The sequence below is a fragment of the Rattus norvegicus genome, chromosome 16 (genome assembly GCF_021556685.1).
Source record: "Rattus norvegicus strain SHRSP/BbbUtx chromosome 16, alternate assembly SHRSP_T2T, whole genome shotgun sequence".
Classification (NCBI taxonomy): domain Eukaryota; kingdom Metazoa; phylum Chordata; class Mammalia; order Rodentia; family Muridae; genus Rattus; species Rattus norvegicus.
The window spans coordinates 81,548,718-81,563,353 of NC_141549.1; the positions used below are offsets into that span (position 1 = coordinate 81,548,718).

At 41.8% G+C, this 14,636-nt stretch overlaps 2 protein-coding genes across 2 annotated transcripts in view; both read left to right on the top strand.

Annotated features, from left to right (window-relative positions):
* Window positions 1-14,636, top strand: part of Erich1 (glutamate-rich 1) — a gene marked incomplete at its 5' end in the record, with an annotated part of 52,793,804 nt that overhangs the window by 50,678,158 nt on the left and 2,101,010 nt on the right.
* The window catches only part of Csmd1 (CUB and Sushi multiple domains 1), a 1,600,021-nt gene that overhangs the window by 1,235,669 nt on the left and 349,716 nt on the right, over window positions 1-14,636 (top strand). For both annotated transcript variants that reach the window (XM_087588866.1, NM_001037327.2), the window contains exon 12: window positions 11,561-11,673. In XM_087588866.1, the coding sequence (XP_087444992.1) occupies window positions 11,561-11,673 (113 nt within the window). The remainder of the gene's footprint in view (window positions 1-11,560; window positions 11,674-14,636) is intronic.

Sequence of the window (14,636 nt, forward strand, 5' to 3'; positions counted from 1 at the left end):
TGCATTAGTCAAGTGTGTAGAGGATGTTGGGCAACTTCAGCCCAATAAAACCTATGCTATGCTTACACATTATTGCCTAGTTCGTGTGTGTGTTTGTGTGTGTGTGTGTGTGTGTGTGTGTGTGTGTGTGTGTGTGCACATACACATGGAGTCCAGGTTGATGTTGTATATCTTAATTTATTGCTCTCCACTTTAGTTTTTGAAACAGGGTCCCTCACCAAGCTCAGAGCTTACCTGTCCAGTGAGCTCCAACAATCCACTCCACTTGTCTCTCCCTCCAACTCTTCTAGTCTTACAGTTGTATATTATCATTCTCGGCCGCTTTTATGTGGGTGCCATAGGTCCAATCTCAGTTTCTCACGCTCCTTCTGAATTCATAGTCTCCTTTTTCACCTTCTCCACTCCTACCTGACCATTGACCCCTGACAGCTACTACAACTTGAAACCAACTGGTGTTTTATCTATGTACAGTTTTCCAGTCCCTGAGCACAAAGTTCCCTCACATGTTTTGTTGTTAACTGTTGACAAGGTATGTTCCCTTCCTTACAAATTTAGTTAGCAGATTACACGTAGTGTTTTGTTCATGTCAAGGCAGGAAGTTCTGGTCCCCAGGCTAATTCTTCCCTTGCAATGTTGTCACATTCATTTCCCCCGTATTTGGTGGAAGATGTCTGGACCTAGATTTATGTGTGTTGGGTAGACGTTTATCCTCGCTCCCTTCCTTTGTCATCACTGGGGCTGTGTCAAATTTACCTTGGCTTCTTGACTAAATGAGTCGCAATGCCTGCATGCACCCTGCTCCTTGCAGGAAGAGTTAACAAACCAATGGCAGGATTCTGGCATAAAATGTGCAGTTGTTCAGTGAAGCCACCTGGGCTTGGGGGCTTGAGTGACGGAACATTCTGGCCCAGAAGCTGATTCTCTAATGGCTTGAAGGCTGTTCAGACTGCCCCTGCCTCCTAGCTGGGTTTCAGGAGATCCCGTGGGACGTAGAATATTCATAGATCTGTTGGGTTTATGTGCCCAAATCTCTCTGCATTATGGCAATAGTTAGGAATGTGTGGACATCCCCACCTCTTCACTCCTGATGCTGGTCTCACTCTGTCCCACTTCTGCCTGTTGGGTCTTGCATTTAATCACTACTATGGATTTTTTTAGTTTGTTTGTTTCCTTTTTTGTTGATTTGGAATTCTGCTGTTTTAAAATTGTTTTATTGGATATTTTATGTATTTACATTTCAACTCCTATCCCCTCTCCCCTCTGCCCCTGCTTCTATGAAGATTCTCCCACTCCCTCCCACCACTCCCACCTCAACGCCCAGTATTCCCCTACACTAGAGAAATGAGCCTTCACAGGACCAAGGGCTTCTACCCCTATTGATGCCAGACAAATTCATCCTATACTACACATGTTGCTGGAGCCATGGGTCCCTCCATGTGTACTCATTGGTTGGTGGTTTAGTCCCTGGGAGCTCTGGGGGATTTCTTTGGCTGATATTGTTGTTCTTCCTATGGGGTTGCAAACTCCTTCAGCTCCTTCAGTCCTTTCTCTAACTCCTCCATTGGGGTCCCTGTGCTCAGTCTGATGGTTAGCTGCCAGAATCATCATCTGTATCAGTAAGACTCTGGCAAAGCCTCTCAGGAAACATCTATATCAGGCTCCTGTCAGCAAGCACTTTTGGCATCAGCAATAGTGCCTGGGTTTGGAGGCTGCATATGGGATGGATGCCCAGGTGGGGCAGCCTCTGGATGACCTTTTCTTCAGTCCGTGAGTCACTCTTTGTTCCTGTATTTCCTCCTGTGAGTATTTTGTTCTCCCTTGTAAGAACTGAAGCATCCACACTTTGGTCTTACTTCTTGAGCTTCGTACAGTTTGTGAGTTATCAACTTTTGTATATTTGGAGATTTTCTTCACCTCATTGTGTCAATGACTTACAGTTGGATTCCAAATCTTCCTCACAGGACACATTCTATAAGATTTCTGTTCTTGGCCAGCCAAGTTCTCCAGAGTACTCACTGAAACCTCAAACTCACAACAATCTCTGGATCCCGAAAGTACCACCATATTCAGCTTCTTATCACTTGAAGTTGTGTTGATCATTAATATGAGGCTGTGCAATGTTATAATTTAGCTTCTATTCATTTTCGTTCCAATCTTGTCTCTTAATCTTGTCCTTGCTCCCTGCACAGGCTATTGGAGAGGAGCTGTTGCTGTTGTTGTTTTCAATTCTCTCTTCTTCTGTTGCAACTTTCATAAAGTTTCTTCTCTGTAGTACCATGATATTTGTTACGGGTATTACACACATGCTCTGTGATAGCATGTGAGTGTGTGTGTGTGTGTGTGTGTGTGTGTGTGTGTGTATTCATTTTATTTATATGAGTACAGGGTAGCTATGTTAAGACACACCAGAAGAGACCAACAAATCCAATTACAGAAAGTTGTGCACCACCACATGGTTGCTGGGGATTGAACTCAGGACCTCTGAAAGAGCAAACCGTGCTCTTAACCGCTGAACCATCTCTCCAGTCCTTATCATCTACATTTTTACTTCCTGCTTTTTGTAGCAAATTTCTAAAATTTATTGGCATAAAAGAGCAGAAATCCAGAGTCTCTCAGTTCTAGAAATTGAAATCTCACTAACCACCCAGGTTCTGTTTTCTGGGCATCAGATTGACAGCCCAATATCATAGATACCAAGCTGGTTTATCATGTTTGGTTTAATTATTGAACGTGACTCATAGAACTCATGATGAGCAGAGGAGCCCATGTTATATATCCACTACACTTCCTGTTCTTTCAACATGAAGATCTCAGTTCTCTTGTTCTACTGCCTTATTCTTTCTAAAGAATTTTCCTAACACGTGTAAGGGTTAGTAAGGTAGGTAGGTTATCTACTTTTAATTTGTGGTGGCGAACTTTGGCTTGAGAATTTTCTTTTTTATATGTAGCATTCCCTAAGTTATTGAGAATGGCTGGAATATAGTACCTGTGGTTGGCAGTTTAGTAGTGGTCTGCCCTACAAAGTCCCAGGTGGAAATTCTTGTCATTCATGACATGAGTCCTTTTTGTCCTCAAAGTTGTCCCTTTCTTTTGTTTTCAGAAATAAATTACATTCGTCTTCTAGTGGATTTGCCGTTATTGAGTTCATGTCAGTTTTGGGATTTATAGTTTATGTTTCTTACCAAATCTGATAAATTTCACATCAAAAATTACTTGTTGTAATATTCTGTCAACTTCCTACTCTTTGCTCCAGATCATACTTTGTCAGTTCTGCCTCTGTGCAATGTGCTTGTGCTCAAGCTCCTTTAACTTGGCTATTGACCCCTCCCTCTAAATTACATCCAGTGAGCAATATTTACTGTAATTTGTTATATATTCTTAGATCCAGTTTTCATCCAGATTCTATTAAAAAAAACTTGCATTTTCTTGCTAAGATTCATTCTCTTACCATATTTGCAGGCAATTTGTAAGCATCATACGCAGTTTCACAAAAGTTTGTGCTTTGAAACCTTGGGTCTTGGCTCCCACCTTTGACTCATTTCAGCAGTTGGAGGATCATGTCTGCCAATTCAGGTTGTGATTTGCTGATGTTCTTGTTTCAAGATTGCATCGTGGAGCTCATTTCCGTCTTGTTATGATATGCAGAGGATTGGTTAAGTCTTTCATTTCAACAGCTCTTTCATATATGCATCATCAGCACTGGGTTTGGCCACTTGCTGTGGCTGATGCTCTGATGATTATAATTTTCATTGTGTGGTTGCTGCCTGGTCATGCTTGGAAGGTGTCATACTGGTGATATTCAGGGAATGGACCAAATGTAGTAAATGACCCCATGGGCTGGAGACCATCAGTCTTTGGGAATCTCCCTGATAGTGTTGCATGCCTGATGTTTCACCTTTGCCAGAGTTTGCTAGAGAAGGTGTCAGGCACTTTTCTGCAGATAGATTAACCCTTGGCCAGGCTGCCTGTGGAAACATGTAACTTGCTTGTTCTTCCTGCTGCAAACGTAGCCTTGAGGAGTAGGAACATGGCTCGTCAGATAAGTGCCTGCCTTGAAAGAATGAGGAGCAAAGTTTGAGCCTGAGCATTCATATAAAATCAGGTATGACAATGTGCATTTTTATACTGGTGCTGAGGAATTGAAAATAGGTTGGTCACAAAGGTTTGCTGCCTAGACATCTAGTTAAACTTGCAAAAACAATGTTAATGAGAGACTGCCTCAAAAATCAAGAAGATTATCTCTTGAGGGATAACACTTGTGATTGACCACTGGTCTTCATAGACACACACACACACACACACACACACACACACACACACACACACACACAGAGTTTGGGGCAAAAGAGAAGATCATCATGACCAGAGGGCTGGTCAGTCACATCCCATAGCCTGCCTGTACTGAATAAGAAACTTGAAAAATTGGCATCAGTTGGGGCCTTTATCAACTTTTCATCCCTTTGAACCGTGAGATTGAGAGATTTGGATTTGGTATTTTTAGATGGTTTATGTGATTATTGTTTTGGGGGTTAGTGAATGGAAAGAAGATGCGTCAAATGATTGATGTAACTCATATCCCTTCCCGTGACATCTGACTTGAATCGATCCCAGCTCAGTGATCTGTCCGTCACACTGGTCCAGGAAGAAGATGTCAATCAAAGGAGCAAGCTCACTCCAGCATTACAAGGATGGATCTAGGGAACATCAAGACTCTAAAATAAAGACACACACACACACACACACACACACACACACAAACACACACACACACACGCATGCACACACGTCATTCTGCATTATAGAATTACATATGACATGTTCACACAACCCCACCTCCTTGTTTTGCTTTCAGAGTCAGCTTGATTTCTATATTAGTCTCATCCCTTCTCATGCACCCAGACCATGTAGTGGTACATGTTACATATAACCAATAATAGTGAGTGGCAAGACCCCATGTTCATAGCAGGTAGACTGAGTCATAGCTTATTTCCTTTCCCTTCAAGGCTGAGAATGTACTCTGCACCCATATATATGAATGGAAATAGAGAGTCCCCAGAATGTAGAGCTTATAGTTTTTCTCCTTCATTTGTTGAACACCTAAATAATCTTCTGCTTCAGATGACTCTGTGCTTGTATGTGACATCTGGTCTTCATATCAGAATGTCCCTGAATGTGTTGATATTTTATTTCATCTCTGTATTGACCAATTTGCCTGTGGATGAAATAAAACATACCTTGCATTTATTATAGGGAACCTGCACCTAACACTGCGTAAACCCAGTGCATGCCAATGTCCCCACAAATCATAGGGGCATGCTAACCTCTCAGAGAGTACATAATCCAGACATTCATGAAGAACTGTAAAGACTGCTAAGTGGCTCACATATGGGACACTTTTTATCTTAGGAGCAGCACTTCCTTCTCAAATGGCCCAATTTATAATCAAAGTCAACATATTAAAGGTTAGCTCCACTTTCTCTCTAGGAACGCACTGGGGATCGCAGGTGTGATGTGGAGCAGGTGTTACACAACATCAGTTTCATGTCTTGACAGCTGTGTGACACGATCAGATTTTTATTTTCTCCCAGTTTTGAGGAGTTTAAAACTAGCATAGAGTATAACGGAAATGCTGTGTGCCTGAATTCGGAATATTAACACAGGTGCAGACCTGTCACCCCATCCATGCCAAGGTCAGGAGGAGTTATTTTCTATCTAGACATTTCTGTGTCCACACATCTGTTCCTGTCCCATCACATGCCTGGATTGACCATGATCCTCTCTCACCTCGACATGGCACTTTTCTTTTGAGACTGTGACATAAATGGAAGCACACACTGGGTTGCTTTTGAGTGTGCAAGTCAGGTTAAAAACTTGTACAACCCTTCCTAAAACGAAGCAAGTGAGCAGGTTTCTGAAAAAGCAAAGAGGCATTGAACTTAGCACCAACTGTAGTGGCAGCAATCGAATTGCTGTCTAGAGACTCACCTTGGAAGAATAAACTCCTTCATGAACTTCTTGGCTTTTCTCACTACAACTGTCAAAAATTAGGAGAGACATAAATATTCTCCAGCAGAGAAGTGGGCCCATATGTGGTACACCAGTTGAGAGGGTTGCTGCTTAACGCCAAAAAGAACAACTATTGAGTCATGGGGAAGCACTGAGAGTCTGGCAGCTTCAGTAGTGTTCTATTACATATCACTCTCCTGTGATATGTAATTAGGATGATTTTATTCGTAACTTTGACAAAAATACAGGAACAGCTATCATTGGTTTAGTGAAAACTGTAACTGTTTTCTAAAAATGGTTCCAAATTATATGGTCTGGTTCCTGTTCAAGTAAAACTAACACCTAGCTTATTTTCAGTTTCAAATGATTGTAAAAGTGAATGAATGAATGAATGAATGAATGAATGAACGAACGAACAAACAGTCACTCCTCTCTTAAACACCAAAGCAGTTGCAAATGGTCAAGGAGGCTGCGGGCTCTTGTTTTGTTTCAAACATCTCTCTCTCTCTCTCTCTCTCTCTCTCTCTCTCTCTCTCTCTCTCTCTCTCCCTCCCTCCCTCCCTCTGTGTGTGTGTGTGTAAATGCTATCAAACTAAATTAAGTTTAGAAATCTCAAAGAGTTACTCAAAGTCAACATTTTCTTTTGTTTTAAACAGTTTTAAATACTTTAAACTTTTAACAATTCACATGTTTTTGAAAATTTTCAACAAGTTTAAAAAGTTAATTAAGATTCAACCAATTAGTTTAAAAAAGAATTAATTGTGACAAAGTATGATTGCAACCCTTTTCGTATGCATGCCAATCAAATAATTTGGAGGCTTAAAATAAATTCTAAAATGGGACTGGCTACAGGAACAGGATTTGACATTTGATTGAGTGAGCTGTGCCAGTACTGCCATTATGCTTGTCTAGTCAATTTTGGGTGAATTCACAGAATAAGACTGGATTAAAATAAAGCACAGTGAGCAAACAAAAGAAGTTCAAACATGTACCTCAGGGTGTGCCTGAAGTAGGTAGTTACCTTGGAAGTGTGTCTCTTTGCAAAAGGTGAGGATTTTCTACATGATAATTATGTTTTTAACAACTTAAATTCCTGGGAATGAGTAACCAGAGAAGGGTCTGGAGAGACCCGAGTGGGCTGCTAAGAGGTGGCCTATGTTCAAATCAAGTCATAGCCATGGAGGGGAGGCCGAGGGTCCACACTGTTAGAAGCCCTCCATGGTCTTGCCCTCCTCAACTGGAAGCCTCCTACTGACAACGGGAATTCAGGAGACTCAGAAACAGGAGCTTCCGCCTCTTTTCACCATCATCAGTGTTTCTCCTCATTCACTTAAGGAAGGAAGAGTCTACTCAGAGCAGGGAATGAGGAATGAACAAGACCCCTTGAAGAGCACTGATACTATAGGCAACGACCAGAGGAAAATGGAGAAAAATGACATAGATCTCATCCTAGGAAAGAGCTATTGTTGGCCTGAGACCCATCAGCTGTTAGAAGAATTGCTGTGCCAACCAGAGCACTGATGGTCAGGTACACAGAACACGGATAGCTGGGCTGCCCTGGTTCATGGCCTCTCTGTAATTCTAGTCTTGGAAAGCAGACAGGGGATCCCCAGAGCAAATTCACTGGTGAGACTAGCCATACTGGTCAGTTCTGGGTTTGATTGAGAGTCTCTGCCACAAAGAATGAGGTAGGAGAGTGATTCTCAACACCAAACCTTAGGCCTCCACATGTACTTCTACAGATGGCTATATATGCCCAAATCCATGCAACCCTCGATATAATATATGCATATACCATGCACATATACACATGAAGAGACAAAAAAGGTGGATGTAGAATACAGGTTTGGGGGGCTTTTCAAATGGGTGGGGAGAGTAGGGGTTTTCAGAGACAGTAGAGTGGTGACCAGTACCAGGTGTCTGGGCTGGCAAAACACAAGACACCCAGCAGCAATTGTCTCTAGGAAGTTGGGAAGTCAATTCAATGGGGAGCAAAGTGAGTGATATTGTGTGTCCTCATAGCTCAGGTGTTCCTTTTAAAGCATAAAAAGGTGGGCACAAGGTAGCAATTTCTTCACTGCTTACAAAACATAACTCTTAACTCTCACTGAGAACATCAACAAATCCTGGGCAGAAAGCAAAAAAGACAAAGACTCCTGGCCATGGGCTATGAGATACTTTGTATCACAGATCCATATGGAATCTCAGACTTCCCATGGGAGAAATACAGAAACTGAAAACAGGTGAGCACATAATGATCTCAAAGATAAAGAGGTCTGATGCCAGCAAATAATTGCTATGGACACAGACCAGAAAAGCAGACTCTCCATGCACGGAAGAGTGATTTGGGCACCAGCTCTGATCAATCATGTGTGGTCACTGTGTGAACTCTAGTTGTTCATGCAAGCTTCAGGATCCAATGGCGGTGTGCGTCCTTTCTTCTTTCTGCTCATACACAAAGCACTGCCTTAAAAATTAGATATGATCTTTTTGCCATGTACTCACAGTCTTGGGAATGATTACACATGGAAATAGGAAGAAAATGAACATAAGTAAGCAAATGGAAAATGAATGTCTAGATATCCCCGGTTCCCCAAACAGAGCAGCCTTGACCCTGGTTGAGAATAACTGCTGATATATGATGAGATTCATGAAGTCCTCATGAAACACAACAGGAAATTTAAGGCATGTGTGATTTTTCAAAGACCAACAGGACAGGAAGGTGTATGTGAAGTATCCTCTTATTCTGCAAACATCTCCCCTAGGGACATTTTCTGATTGTTCACTTAGGATAACTTGGTCAAATAGAAATCCTTTGCTTAGTAAAAATGTTTGGGAGACAAAGAATATTTCTAAATTTGAGAGAGAGAGAGAGAGAGAGAGAGAGAGAGAGAGAGAGAGAGAGAATGAATATCAACAGATGCATTAAAGGGGACACAGGACCTGAAGACCTTTTCTGAAACAGGTGTGTAGGAAATCAAGCCTTGTGCACTATTAGTGATCAGCCACAGGTAAATGCAAAGCCCTCGAGAAATCACTATATAAATTGCAGAGGACCAAAAATACACAGTGGCCACATGAAATTCCCATTGGTGAAACCAAGAAATCTGTGTGCTCAGACACTGCTGGTCAAAAGAAAAGAGAAGAACGCTCGCTCTGTAATCCTGGAGACAGAAATTGCAATTACAGACACAGAAATCATAAAGTGTAAATTGCATCCTTGGGAATTCATATCAGATCACACGAAGAGTTACACTGGGGGAAAACCCGCACATCAGATTACATCAGCTTTACGGGTCCGCTGGCAAGCAGCTAACGCATCTTAGCAGGACGTGATGTATCCACACCATGGAGTCTCCCTCCGCAGTGGGGAGGGCCTGATGGTATATAAATCATGTGATTAATCTCTGGGGAACTGAGCCAAGTGGAAAAAGCCAATTCAAAAACAGACAAACTGTGGTCTCTCATTTATGTAATAGCATAATTAATGAATTTAGAGGTAGACACGGATTTGTGCTTGTCAGTGGAGAACAGCAAGACAGTGTGATGAAGCTTTGAAAATGAACTGTGGGGAATCTCACTGCATTTACTACAGCCTGGCTCCCTAAGTCTACATGTGGGTAGTATAGAGGAGCTAAACACACACACACACACACACACACACACACAGAGAGAGAGAGAAGGGGAGAGAGAGAGAGAGAGAGAGAGAGAGAGAGAGAGAGAGAGCACTTTCATAAGAAATAGGTCACCCATTCAGGCTGAGATAGTATGTTATAAATCTGTAAAATATGAACATTGGAAGAGAGAGGAAAAATGCATGTGGGCTCTTCATGTTATTTCCGACAACCTTATTAATACAATACATTATTAGGAAAAAATTAAAAACACTAGCATTAATCACCTTCTCATTGTATATACACACAAATGAATTCTAAAGAAAAATTATAGCCAGGAAGCTCATGACTACCTTTCCCTCAGGTCTGTTAAGCAAAGTATTTTACAAAGTCTTATTTCACTTACTGGAGGCTTAGACGGGCAGATACAGCTATAGATGTTTTGGCAAAGCAACAGGGAGAACCAGAAGCAGAGAGGGACCCAGGAGGCAGACTCCCTAGGGGGACCTGTAGGCTGGCTCTCTTTCCAAGGAGTCTTAGAGCTAGGATCTGTAATCCATGCACTATTTGGCTGATTGCAGTTCAACAAAATGCATGCCCAGAAAAGCAAACAAATCTCTCTGGCAATCAAACAAGCAAACACAAAAGAACAATCTTCCAACAAAGACAAATCTGCAGACATACGTGTGCAGCAAGCATACATCGCTCACCAGAACACGCTCCTTTTCCAACCTGAGTGTAATGCGGCCAGAGCTACTTGGCATGTAATGACCACCGTTCATCTTCCTTTGAAGGCGCAGGTTTTCGAGGCCGTCTGCAAGGAGAATGTTGGGTTGATAGACGGATGCTGTGATTGATGGTGCGAGTCATGTGTTCACATTCCCGAAACCATTTTGCTGAAAGCAAAGCTTCCCATTTGATTAGGGACATTTGTTTTGGTTGAATTGATTTCCTCCCTGCACTTTTCCTGTTTCTACATGCTATTCTGTCGGCATGTTGAGTTCAGTCAATGGATTTGGTGTTTCTTTTCATCGGCTGACAGCGCAGGGGATGTGACCAGTTTGTCAATGCACACTGAATACTTAGAGGAAACTGCTTTGAAGTTTGACCTGGATGCTCAGTAAACTCTGCTGTCTCTATTTCAACCACACACACTGTTCTTTTCAATATCCTTATAATGCGTGATTACCCTTTAATACATCTTTAAAGAGAGTTTGCATGGGAGGTACATTAAGTCTAGATGAGACTAAATGGAATAATGAATGTGTAGGGTTTCTCACCTTGGAGATGTTTGCCTTTGATGGTATCATACAACAAACTAGTGAGCCACAGGGTTCATCTCCAGTTACATAGCACAGCTGGCTCTCTTTGTTCCCTCGGGTTTGTATGGATTTATCCCTATGCATCTTGAACCGAGGGAGCCTCTCATTTCCAGCAAATGGAATGGTCTTTTCTTTTAAAAGAACGTATTCATTTTATGTGTATGATTGTTTTTCCTGTGTATAGGTGTGTACACCACACATGTGCCATGCATTGGAGGCCAGAAAAGACCATCAGGTCTTCTGGAATTGGAGCAACAGATTGTTGTGAGATGCTATGTGGGTACTGGGAACTGAATTATGGGTCCTATGTAAGAGCAATAGCTGTTCTTACTCACCAAGCAATAGCCCCAGTCCCTTCTAGCTATTTTTTAATGAAAAAAACATATTTTATAGTGATTGAATAGTTACTAAAAATGCCAGTGGTGATAATATTGAAATATTTATATAATTGACAAGTTAATATAGGGTTTTGAGAACTCTGTGTGTGTGTGTGTGTGTGTGTGTGTGTGTGTGTGTGTGTGTGTGTGTGGTTTGATTGTTCAAGCAGTAAGACCCTCCTCTGAAGAAACGTTGATGTATTTGTAGCCTCTGTAAAAGTCTGACCTTTCCTTCTCACAGGCTTACAGGCTCCAGTGTCCCTGACCTCATCGTGAGCATGAGCAATCAGATGTGGCTCCACCTGCAGTCAGACGACAGCATTGGTTCCCCAGGATTTAAAGCTGTGTACCAAGGTAGGCCTGAATCACCTTCGTAATGAATAAATGGAAGATTCTAAAGTGGGCAGAGACCATTCTGTACAAGACAGAGACCAATGAAAAAGAAAGCAGGTTGGAACCAGCTTCATAATTAGACTAGTGCCCTGCAACTGGTTTAGAGTTTTATCCTAAACGGCCTGTCTCTGGGACAAGAAGGCGTGGGGGCATGCCATTATCATGTCAAAAACAGCAGGCAATCCAATCTTTAGCCAGAGAATGTGGGAGGCCTGGGATCTCTTGGCAACATCATTGTGATCATTATTTCTGAAACTTTTCCTTACCCTCTCTGATATTTCAAAAGTGAAAGTAAAATGATCGATGTATTTGTTTTGCCATTATTTACTTCTTGAAGGACACTTGTGAGCCAACATATGTATTTGCAGTGGAATGTCTGTGATTTTCATTGATAATGAAAGGTGCTAGACTGACAGTACTAGATAACTCTCAGTGTTACTAATGGCTCCAGAACCCTAACCGTACTTGGATTTTTCCATGCAGAGAGGTGGCTGGCCCTGTAGCTTCTGACCACTTCATTCTTAACCCTTTAGCACTCATTGACCTGCTCCTGTTTCAGATTCTCCACTTCTTGCCTGTTTAAGATATTATCTGGCACCACAGAAGTGTGTGTGTGTGTGTGTGTGTGTGTGTGTGTGTGTGTGTGCTTGCAGCATACTTGTTTTCAAACACATGCTGTAAGAATAGTTCCCAGTTGTAAAAATTTATCAAGAAATGATGTAGATAAAGACACAAAAGCAGACTCTATAGAAGGACCCAAGAACCCCAGGCAGGAAACACAATCCCCAGATACATATTGCAAGTTAACAGTAGTGAGCATATATTAAAAAAAAAAAAACTTCATTCTTTCCAAGTGAATGGAGATAGTCAGAAGGTGACTATGTCTTGTGGGAGGAGTGCCCTGATGTAGCATCCTTAGCAATGAAGTATGAAATATAATTTCCTTGCAGGAATCAGGGGAGGATGTAATGACTCTTTTTCATTAAAAAAAACTCGAAATCCCACCCATTCAAAGGGTAGCCCTTAGTTTCAGAGAAAACTGTAGACTGCTTCTCTTTCGATTTCTAGATATGATCTTTAAGGAGCACCTACACAGGTGTATACTTACTCAACAATGCACAGCTGAGGTATAATTTGCAGCTTTGGGTGGAGTCTACGAGCATCAGACAAATACCAGATGCCTCTCACCAGGAATGGCTGCAGAGGACTTGCTCCTTCAGTCTGAAGACAGATCCATGAGTTTGAGCTCTAAAAGCAAAGGGCAACCAAGAAACAGAGGGTAAACCTCTGACTGTTAGAGTCCCAGTATTCTCAAATTAGATGTGATACCCCTGATATGTTCAGCAATATTATTTGTAACCACCTTTAGCTCTCCCCTCCTCTGTTAATAATATCAAGAATCTGTTGATACCTACCACTTGTCATGAAAAGAAGAGTGACAGTCTTCAAGAACTCAACTCTTCATTACAATGTGCTATCGCCTGATAAATAAAAACTCCCAAGGTTTAAACAGAGTATGGATTTGATAATGTAGAACCCTGAGCGAATATAGAAAAAGAAGGCTTTTAGATCTTTCTCTCTCTCTCTCTCTCTCTCTCTCTCTCTCTCTCTCTCTCTCTCTCTCTCTCTCTCTCTTCCTCTCTTCCTCTCCTGGCTTGACACGATAAAAAAAAGAAGGTTTTTAGAAAAACTGACAATTTTTTTATACTACATTTATTTATTTGGTCTTTCTCCGTGTGTATGGTGTGTGTGTGTGTGTGTGTGTGTGTGTGTGTGTGTGTGTGTTTATGTGTGTGTGCACTTGAGTGTAGTCATGCCACAAGACATGTGTGGAGGTCAGAGGGTATCTTGTAGGTGTGGCCCTCATCCTACCATGTAGGTTCTAGGGATGGAACTCAGGTTATTAGTCTTGGTAGCAGTCACCTCCATCCACTAAGCTTTCTCGCAGGTCCTGAAACGAGTGTTCTAGGATGTTATGCTAAGCTGACAATTGAGTAAACTATACAAGTCACTCACTCTGTCACTCAGCTGCTCATGAGTTATCAGAAATCACACTGATATTCAGGTAGGATTCAATTTTCCAGGTGTTGATTCTATATGGCTTTATCTCACTCAGAGCAAATGGCACAGGCTCTAAGCTGTCCCATGCTGGGCCTTAGTTCTGCCCCTTAACAGTGTGACTTAGAGAAAGTTATTTCAGCTCTGGATCATAGACCCCTTTTAATAACAAGAGGGAGAGATCCTAGCAATGACATCTGCTTGATAGGTTGGCTGTAAAAACTCAAGTGACTTTAAGAATCCAACAAAATAAACCCTGGTTGTGGATTGCTATTTACATTTCTATTTCTAATTTGGAGCATGTCTCCTGCACATTCTTTTCTTTCACCAAGACTAATGACCCGAGTTATAAAACATATAACCCCATCAGATGGAATTGGAATGACTCCCCTGCCACATCCTCACCTTCCCAATTGACCAGGGAATATCATCAGAGGCACATGATATTTGGATTTCCTTGTGGGTATTCTCAGAATCCTCATTAAATTTCATATCTCGCATAGCATATACAGTACACTCTGCTAGGCATGAGAAGTCCCATTATCCCACCTTAAAAATTGGATTGAACAAGCCACAGAGACACCCTAAGACAGTTGTGGTGACTTCAGACAGAGCCCTCGTAGAATGCTGACGGCTTTGCCGAGCAGTCTCAGTAATCACTGAGACTATCCTAAGATTTATGAGACACTCGTGTGAATTTTCCCCTAGGACAACACTAACAAATATCTACTCACCCCAAATAGAACATTAATGCCAGATCAAAGAAATTCTTCCACCCATGTCTAGCCTAATGAACCAGTGAGTGTGTTAGGGTTACCTGTGAGAGTACAGTTGAGGGGCTTCTTACAGAAACAGAAGTGACTTAA